This window comes from Rhinichthys klamathensis, unplaced genomic scaffold, assembly GCF_029890125.1.
Source record: "Rhinichthys klamathensis goyatoka isolate OS25496 unplaced genomic scaffold, OSU_Roscu_1.1 h1tg000080l_1, whole genome shotgun sequence".
Lineage (NCBI taxonomy): Eukaryota > Metazoa > Chordata > Actinopteri > Cypriniformes > Leuciscidae > Rhinichthys > Rhinichthys klamathensis.
In genome coordinates, this window is record NW_026606622.1 from 165,001 (window position 1) to 175,000 (window position 10,000).

The 10,000-nt window shown below is 47.5% G+C and overlaps 1 protein-coding gene across 1 annotated transcript in view; it reads left to right on the plus strand.

Annotated features, from left to right (window-relative positions):
* LOC130085483 (cGMP-dependent 3',5'-cyclic phosphodiesterase) overlaps window positions 1-10,000 on the plus strand; it is a 166,014-nt gene that overhangs the window by 127,798 nt on the left and 28,216 nt on the right. The window contains exons 14-18 of the mRNA XM_056251255.1: window positions 964-1,075; window positions 5,294-5,333; window positions 5,908-5,971; window positions 6,257-6,338; window positions 6,502-6,676. Coding sequence (XP_056107230.1) covers window positions 964-1,075; window positions 5,294-5,333; window positions 5,908-5,971; window positions 6,257-6,338; window positions 6,502-6,676 — 473 coding nt within the window. The remainder of the gene's footprint in view (window positions 1-963; window positions 1,076-5,293; window positions 5,334-5,907; window positions 5,972-6,256; window positions 6,339-6,501; window positions 6,677-10,000) is intronic.

The window sequence follows — 10,000 nt, forward strand, 5'->3', positions numbered from 1 at the left end:
AATCTGAACATTTATTTGAAATAGAATCTCGTGTAACATTGAAAATGTCTTTACTGTCACTTATATCAAATTTTATTATATATTATACTGTATATACTAGCATTTATGGTAATATTAGAATATATATTTGTGAAAAAATAATCAATGTGAAAGTTTTGAACTTAATTTAAGATCAATTTGTAACCCATTCTGTTCTATTTTTAATTAACTTTTGACCTAGATGTTCATTGATGTTTTCTTTTAAACGTTTATTGCTGCAACAAATTACAAAAACCCATAAATCATGGTTTTAAACAGTATTCACACATCCCAAGTTTTGATAGAAAGTACAATGAAACAGCTCATATAATATTTATTTTTAGCTATTATAGTTGAACCTGTTTGTGTTCATGTGCAAAAATTTTAGATCAATTTAATGCATCCCTGTCAAATAAAAGTATTAAAGCATATATTATATAATTTTACTGACACCAAACTTTTGAATTGTAGTGTATCACAGTTTCTACTTTTAAAACTTTTGACTGGTATTCCATCAGATTTTTATCAGAGTTTGTGTGCTAATAAACTCTGGCGTCTGAACGAATGACACGATGCAGACGGAGATTGAGTGTGTGTGTGTGTGTGTGTGTGTGTGTGTGTGCGCATTTGGACTGAACGTGGCGTCTCGCGTTGATAAAGGAAATGAAATTCCTCACGCCGAGATCTGACCGTTTGATATTTCATATTGAATTTCTCTCGGTTTCATCTCTCCATCTCTTTGTCTCATTTCGTTCTGTCGTTCTTTTCATATTTCAGTTCTAGAGGACATTTAAACGCTGTGGTGTGTGTGTGAGTGAGTGTGTGTGTGTGTAAAATGAAAAGGCTCATATAATATTTAGTTTGACCTCTTGACCTCAGATTTAATCATAATTTGTATGTGTTTTTGATGCAGTACTATTGTGTGTGTTCCCGGTGTGTTTTCAGGTACACGGACGCCGACGAGCACGTGATTCAACACTGTTTCTGTTACACGTCGACAGTTCTCACCAGCACACTGGCCTTCCAGAAGGAGCAGAAGCTCAAGTTTGAGTGTCAGGTGAGAATACGTTTCTGCTACTGTACCTTTAAGACTTCCGTAATGCAAATGCTTTAGTGCTCATCACTGCAGCTGAAGCAGGTATATATATATATATACATACTGACACACACACACACTCACACACACACACACTCACACACATGGAGACTAGTTTGTTGAGGATCAGTGCCGATGGTTGTCGCGTCGATCAGTGCCGATGGTCTTCACAGGGGAGAGTCTAGTCTAGTCGAGTCTAGGTCCTCCATAAGATCTGGATCCAGCCCGGATCCGGCTGACTACATCACGAGTTGTGGTCGTGTCTAGGCGCAGGTCCTCCATCAGATCTGAATACGGCCCGGATCCGACTGACTACATTATGCGTTGTAGTCGTGTCTAGGCGCAGGTCCTCCATCAGATCTGAATACGGCCCGGATCCGACTGACTACATTATGCGTTGTAGTCGTGTCTAGGCGCAGGTCCACCAACTGATCTGGATACGGCCCGGATCCGGCTGACTACATCATGAGTTGTGGTCGTGTCTAGGCGCAGGTCCTCCATCTGATCTGGATACGGCCCGGATCCGGCTGACTACATCATGAGTTCTGGTCGTGTCTAGGCGCAGGTCCACCAACTGATCTGGATACGGCCCGGATCCGGCTGACTACATCATGAGTTCTGGTCATGTCTAGGCGCAGGTCCACCAACTGATCTGGATACGGCCCGGATCCGGCTGACTACATCATGCGTTGTGGTCGTGTCTAGGCGCAGGTCCACCATCTGATGTGGATACGGCCCGGATCCGGCTGACTACATCATGCGTTGTGGTCGTGTCTAGCCGCAGGTCCTCCATCTGATCTGGATACGGCCCGGATCCGGCTGACTACATCATGAGTTCTGGTCGTGTCTAGGCGCAGGTCCACCAACTGATCTGGATACGGCCCGGATCCGGCTGACTACATCATGAGTTCTGGTCGTGTCTAGGCGCAGGTCCACCATCTGATGTGGATACGGCCCGGATCCGGCTGACTACATCATGCGTTGTGGTCGTGTCTAGGCGCAGGTCCACCAACTGATCTGGATACGGCCCGGATCCGGCTGACTACATCATGCGTTGTGGTCGTGACTAGGCGCAGGTCCACCATCTGATGTGGATACGGCCCGGATCCGGCTGACTACATCATGCGTTGTGGTCGTGTCTAGGCGCAGGTCCACCAACTGATCTAGATACGGCCCGGTTCCGGCTGACTACATCATGAGTTGTGGTCGTGTCTAGGCGCAGGTCCACCAACTGATCTGGATACGGCCCAGATCCGGCTGACTACATCATGTGTTGTGGTCGTGTCTAGGCGCAGGTCCACCATCTGATCTGGATACGGCCCGGATCCGGCTGACTACATCATGTGTTGTGGTTGTGTCTAGGCGCAAGTCCACCATCTGATCTGGATACGGCCCGGATCCGGCTGACTACATCATGAGTTGTGGTCGTGTCTAGGCGCAGGTCCACCATCTGATCTGGATACGGCCCGGATCCGGCTGACTACATCATGAGTTGTGGTCGTGTCAAGGCGCAGGTCCACCAACTGATCTGGATACGGCCCGGATCCGGCTGACTACATCACGAGTTGTGGTCGTGTCTAGGCGCAGGTCCTCCATCTGATCTGGATAGGGCCCGGATCCGGCTGACTACATCATGAGTTCTGGTCGTGTCTAGGCGCAGGTCCACCTACTGATCTGGATACGGCCCGGATCCGGCTGACTACATCATGAGTTCTGGTCGTGTCTAGGCGCAGGTCCTCCATCTGATCTGGATACGGCCCGGAGCCGGCTGACTACATCATGTGTTGTGGTCGTGTCTAGGTGCAGGTGCACCAACTGATCTGGATACGGCCAGGATCCGGCTGACTACATCACGAGTTGTGGTCGTGTCTAGGCGCAGGTCCTCCATCTGATCTGGATACGGCCCGGATCCGGCTGACTACATTATGCGTTGTGGTCGTGTCTAGGCGCAGTTCCTCCATCTGATCTGGATACGGCCCGGATCCGGCTGACTACATCATGAGTTGTGGTAGTGTCTAAGCGCAGGTCCTCCATCTGATCTGGATACGGCCCGGATCCGGCTGACTAAATCATGCGTTGTGGTCCTGTCTAGGCGCAGGTCCTCCATCTGATCTGGATACGGCCCGGATCCGGCTGACTACATCATGAGTTGTGGTCGTGTCTAGGCGCAGGTCCACCAACTGATCTGGATACGGCCCGGATCCGGCTGACTAAATCATGCGTTGTGGTCGTGTCTAGGCGCAGGTCCTCCATCTGATCTGGATACGGCCCGGATCCGGCTGACTACATCATGAGTTGTGGTCGTGTCTAGGCGCAGATCCTCCATCTGATCTGGATCCGGCCCGGATCCGGCTGACTACATCATGAGTTGTGGTAGTGTCTAGGTGCAGGTCCTCCATCTGATCTGGATACGGCCCGGATCCGGCTGACTACATCATGAGTTGTGGTCATGTCTAGGCGCAGGTCCTCCATCTGATCTGGATACGGCCCGGATCCGGCTGACTACATCATGTGTTGTGGTCGTGTCTAGGTGCAGGTCCTCCATCTGATCTGGATACGGCCCGGATCCGGCTGACTACATCATGAGTTGATGCTCATGTCTAGGCGCAGGTCCACCAACAAATGTGTGTGTGTGAGTGTGTGTGTGTGTGTGAGGTGTGTAAGTGTGTGAGTGTGTGTGTGTGAGTGTGTGTATGAGGGTGTGTAAGTGTGAGTGTGTGTGTGTGTGTGTGTGTGTGTGTATGTTTGTGTGTGTGACCAGATCAGATGGAGGACCTGCGCCTAACCACGACCACTACTCATGATGTAGTCAGCCGGATCCGGGCCGTATCCAGATCAGATGTTGGACCTGCGCCTAGACACGGCTTGGATCTGATCTTGATACGTCCCGGATCCGGCTGACTACATCATGCGTTGTGGTCGTGTCTAGGCGCAGGTCCACCAACTGATCTGGATACGGCCCGGATCCGGCTGACTAAATCATGCGTTGTGGTCGTGTCTAGGCGCAGGTCCTCCATCTGATCTGGATACGGCCCGGATCCGGCTGACTAAATCATGCGTTGTGGTCCTGTCTAGGCGCAGGTCCTCCATCTGATCTGGATACGGCCCGGATCCGGCTGACTACATCATGAGTTGTGGTCGTGTCTAGGCGCAGGTCCACCAACTGATCTGGATACGGCCCGGATCCGGCTGACTAAATCATGCGTTGTGGTCGTGTCTAGGCGCAGGTCCTCCATCTGATCTGGATACGGCCCGGATCCGGCTGACTACATCATGAGTTGTGGTCGTGTCTAGGCGCAGATCCTCCATCTGATCTGGATCCGGCCCGGATCCGGCTGACTACATCATGAGTTGTGGTAGTGTCTAGGTGCAGGTCCTCCATCTGATCTGGATACGGCCCGGATCCGGCTGACTACATCATGAGTTGTGGTCATGTCTAGGCGCAGGTCCTCCATCTGATCTGGATACGGCCCGGATCCGGCTGACTACATCATGTGTTGTGGTCGTGTCTAGGTGCAGGTCCTCCATCTGATCTGGATACGGCCCGGATCCGGCTGACTACATCATGAGTTGATGCTCATGTCTAGGCGCAGGTCCACCAACAAATGTGTGTGTGTGAGTGTGTGTGTGTGTGTGAGGTGTGTAAGTGTGTGAGTGTGTGTGTGTGAGTGTGTGTATGAGGGTGTGTAAGTGTGAGTGTGTGTGTGTGTGTGTGTGTGTGTGTATGTTTGTGTGTGTGACCAGATCAGATGGAGGACCTGCGCCTAACCACGACCACTACTCATGATGTAGTCAGCCGGATCCGGGCCGTATCCAGATCAGATGTTGGACCTGCGCCTAGACACGGCTTGGATCTGATCTTGATACGTCCCGGATCCGGCTGACTACATCATGCGTTGTGGTCGTGTCTAGGCGCAGGTCCAACATCTGATCTGGATACGGCCCGGATCCGGCTGACTACATCATGCGTTGTGGTCGTGTCTAGGCGCAGGTCCAACATCTGATCTGGTCACACACACAAACATACACACACACACACACACTCACACTTACACACCCTCATACACACACTCACACACACACACTCACACACTTACACACCTCACACACACACACACACTCACACACACACATTTGTCATTGTGTCGTTCTTGATGTTTGACTCTTATCTTTCTTCAGGCTCTTCTTCAAGTGGCTAAGAATCTCTTCACACACCTTGGTGAGTCAAACTCGCATGAATAAATCTGAATGTTTAACATTTACTCTCATAATTCATATTCATAGTCTGATTGTGAATGAATCATCTGTGACATTATTATGTCTTTTTATAACTTGTTTGTCTTCATTATATGTCATCTGTCATCACCTCAAAATATAAACTACTTGATTTTTTTTGCAAAATGTATCTACATTATCACCAGCTCATTATACAAAGTTGAATATATGAGTATATATAAATATCTAAAAGTCATTTCGCTGATGACATCGACGCCGTGTGGGATGATGGGTAATGTTTATCTGTAGTTTGATACAGGCTGCTGTCGCATCTTTCATCAATAGTTATTCAGTCATTTAATGCTGGTTAATGTAATAAAAGATTACAGCAATAAAATCAAACTCATAAATAGATTCCAGTCACATTATAGAAGGTTTTCACGTCGAGATTAAACAGCTTTCAGCTTTCGTGTGGATGCGGGATGAAGCTGTGACTCCGTGTGATGAAGCAGCTTCACATTTAAAGACTTCATGAGGAATGATGCAGTTATTTAACTGTGTGTCTCTCTCTCGTTCAGATGACGTGTCTGTATTACTGCAGGAGATCATCGTCGAGGCCAGAAACCTGAGCAACGCTGAGATGTGAGGCACACACACACACACACACACACTCTCACACACACACACACGCTTAATTACGCCTCTGATCGTTTTGGGTTTCGTCCAAACCAATTCCAGCCTTGCAACTGTTCACATGACAAGAACAGCAGCCTCATAAATATCAATTACCTCCAGTCAAATATTGTAACATTTAATCAAACAGATTATACACACACACACAGACGTCTAATGCAGACAGAGATGAAACAGATTTATTTATTCAGGTTTCACAGTGTTATTTTAGTGTTTTCTCTCTTTATCTCTCAGTTGTTCTGTGTTCCTACTGGATCGAGTCAGTCATGAACTGGTGGCCAAAGTGTTTGATGGAGGAGTCGTGAGCGATGACGAGGTGCGATGAGTGTGTGTGTGAGAGAGTGAGTGTGTGTGTGTGAGAGAGAGAGAGAGAGAGAGAGAGAGAGAGAGAGAGAGAGAGAGAGAGAGTGTGTGTGTGTGTGTGTACAGTATGTGTTTTTATAGAGCTGAGTAAGTGTCTCTCTCTCTGTAATAAACAGAAGGAGTTTCGTATCCCGGCGGATCAGGGAATCGCTGGTCATGTCGCCACCACTGGGAAGATCCTCAACATCAAGGATGCGTATTCCCATCCTCTGTTTTACCGCGGTGTGGACGACAGCACGGGCTTCAGGACCAGGAACATACTCTGCTTCCCCATCAAGGACGAGAACGAAGGTCAGACACCGCAATCCTGGAGGCATTTCTTTCAATGGTCACAATATTTCACAGTATGATCACACACAAAAAATGTATTAAAAGTTTTATTAAATAAAAAAAAAAAACTTTATTAATTATAACTTGATAATGTACACAAAATGAACCGGATGTAAATAAAGAGCTAAATTTAATTTGCATGAGGACTTTAACTTGAAGTTAATTTTTATATTTGATAATATCCTCTGCTTCCCCAAACGACTGCAGTAACATCACAGAATCCATCAGTTTTATTGATAACACGTCCTAATGTTTGTGCTGTTGATTTCCCTCCAAAATGATGTCACTTCCTGTAGAGTGATGTCATTGTTAGGTAAGGGATTTTACATTGATATTAAGGAAATTAGAACCAATTCTTTCAATAGACCCCCCCAAAAAAACATGTAGATTACACTGAAAAAAAAATTGAGGTAGGATTTGGTGAAGAAATTGCTAGTGAATTTCAAAAATATGTACAAAGAAACGACAAGTTATACATTGATTTAGGCATGAAATTTTGAAGATGAAAGACTGATATATTATCTTGTAATATATATTATCTAGATTTAGATATACTATTTTCTTGTAAAACAAACTCTAATAATCTTTGTTCCGAAAAATGTGTTTTTTTAGAGTATACCAGTGAAAGCTGCTGTAGATTTACATTGTTAAAGCAGTGAAGGTTCAGTCCCGACACACGTTATACACAATTACCGCCAACACCCATGTTAAAATGAACCGCTTCAGAGAGAATAAACTCAAAGCGGAGTGTGACATTAAATGTGTGTGTGCTCGAGGGCATTATCTTTCTTTGTGTGTGTGTGTGTGTGTGTGTGTGCTCGAGGGCATTATCTTTCGTTGTGTGTGTGTGTGTATGTGTATGTGTGTGTGCTCGAGGGCATTATCTTTCTTTGTGTGTATGTGTGTGTGTGTGTGTGTGTGTGTGTGAGTGATATTTTGTGCTGTAGTTCTGCTCGCTTGCAGAGATGTTGAGGGCAATCAGAGACTTTTGAGAGATATTGACGTGCATCAACCATATGATCTCAGAGACGACGAGAACATCGAACTCTGCTCTTTCTGATGTCTGTCTGTGTGTGTGTGTCTGTCTGTGTGTCTGTGTGTCTGTCTGTGTGTGTGTGTCTGTCTGTGTGTCTGTGTGTCTGTCTGTGTGTGTGTGTCTGTCTGTGTGTCTGTCTGTGTGTGTGTGTGTGTGTCTGTCTGTGTGTCTGTCTGTGTGTCTGTCTGTATGTCTGTGTGTCTGTCTGTGTGTCTGTCTGTGTGTCTGTCTGTGTGTGTGCCTGTGTGTCTGTGTGTCTGTCTGTGTCTGTCTGTCTGTGTGCCTGTGTGTCTGTGTGTCTGTCTGTGTGTCTGTCTGTGTGTCTGTCTGTGTGTGTGTCTGTCTGTCTGTCTGTCTGTGTGTCTGTCTGTGTCTGTCTGTCTGTGTGTCTGTCTGTGTGTCTGTCTGTCTGTGTGTGTGTCTTCTGTGTGTCTGTCTGTCTGTGTGTGTGTCTGTGTCTGTCTGTCTGTCTGTCTGTCTATCTGTGTGTCTGTCTGTGTCTGTCTGTCTGCCTGTCTGTCTGTCTGTCTGTGTCTGTCTGTCTGTGTGCCTGTGTGTCTGTGTGTCTGTCTGTGTGTGTGTCTGTGTGTCTGTCTGTGTCTGTGTCTGTCTGTCTGTCTGTCTGTGTGTCTGTCTGTGTGTGTGTCTGTCTGTCTGTGTGTCTGTCTGTCTGTGTGTCTGTCTGTGTGTCTGTCTGTCTGTGTCTGTCTGTCTGTCTGTCTGTGTGTCTGTCTGTGTGTGTGTCTGTCTGTCTGTCTGTGTCTGTCTGTCTGTGTGCCTGTGTGTCTGTGTGTCTGTCTGTGTGTCTGTCTGTGTGTCTGTCTGTGTGTGTGTCTGTCTGTCTGTCTGTCTGTGTGTCTGTCTGTGTCTGTCTGTCTGTGTGTCTGTCTGTGTGTCTGTCTGTCTGTGTGTGTGTCTTCTGTGTGTCTGTCTGTCTGTGTGTGTGTCTGTGTCTGTCTGTCTGTCTGTCTGTCTATCTGTGTGTCTGTCTGTGTCTGTCTGTCTGCCTGTCTGTCTGTCTGTCTGTGTCTGTCTGTCTGTGTGCCTGTGTGTCTGTGTGTCTGTCTGTGTGTGTGTCTGTGTGTCTGTCTGTGTCTGTGTCTGTCTGTCTGTCTGTCTGTGTGTCTGTCTGTGTGTGTGTGTGTCTGTCTGTGTGTCTGTCTGTCTGTGTGTCTGTCTGTGTGTCTGTCTGTCTGTGTCTGTCTGTCTGTCTGTCTGTGTGTCTGTCTGTGTGTGTGTCTGTCTGTCTGTCTGTCTGTCTGTGTCTGTCTGTCTGTGTGCCTGTGTGTCTGTGTGTGTGTCTGTGTGTCTGTCTGTGTCTGTGTCTGTCTGTCTGTCTGTCTGTGTGTCTGTCTGTGTGTGTGTCTGTCTGTCTGTGTGTCTGTCTGTGTGTCTGTCTGTCTGTGTGTGTGTCTGTCTGTGTGTCTGTCTGTCTGTGTGTGTGTCTGTGTCTGTCTGTCTGTCTGTCTATCTGTGTGTCTGTCTGTGTCTGTCTGTCTGCCTGTCTGTCTGTCTGTCTGTCTGTCTGTGTCTGTCTGTGTGCCTGTGTGTCTTTCTGTCTGTGTGTCTGTCTGTGTCTGTCTGTGTGCCTGTGTGTCTGTCTGTCTGTGTGTCTGTCTGTCTGTCTGTGTGTGTGTGTGTGTGTGTGTGTCTGTCTGTGTGTCTGTCTGTCTGTGTGTCTGTCTGTGTGTGTGTGTGTGTCTGTCTGTCTGTCTGTCTGTGTGTCTGTCTGTCTGTCTGTCTATCTGTGTGTCTGTCTGTGTCTGTCTGTGTGCCTGTCTGTCTGTCTGTCTGTGTCTGTCTGTGTGCCTGTGTGTCTGTCTGTCTGTGTGTCTGTCTGTGTGTGTGTGTGTGTGTGTGTGTCTGTCTGTGTGTCTGTCTGTCTGTCTGTGTGTCTGTCTGTGTGTGTGTGTGTCTGTCTGTGTGTCTGTCTGTGTCTGTCTGTGTGTCTGTCTGTGTGTCTGTCTGTCTGTGTGTCTGTCTGTCTGTATGTGTGTCTGTGTGTCTGTCTGTGTGTCTGTCTGTGTGTCTGTCTGTGTGTCTGTCTGTCTGTGTGTCTGTCTGTGTGTCTGTCTGTGTGTCTGTCTGTGTCTGTCTGTGTGTCTGTCTGTCTGTGTGTCTGTCTGTCTGTGTGTCTGTCTGTGTGTCTGTCTGTGTGTGTGTCTGTCTGTGTGTCTGTCTGTGTGTGTGTGTGTGTGTGTGTGTCTGTGTGTCTGTCTGTCTGTGTGTCTGTCTGTGTGTGTGTCTGT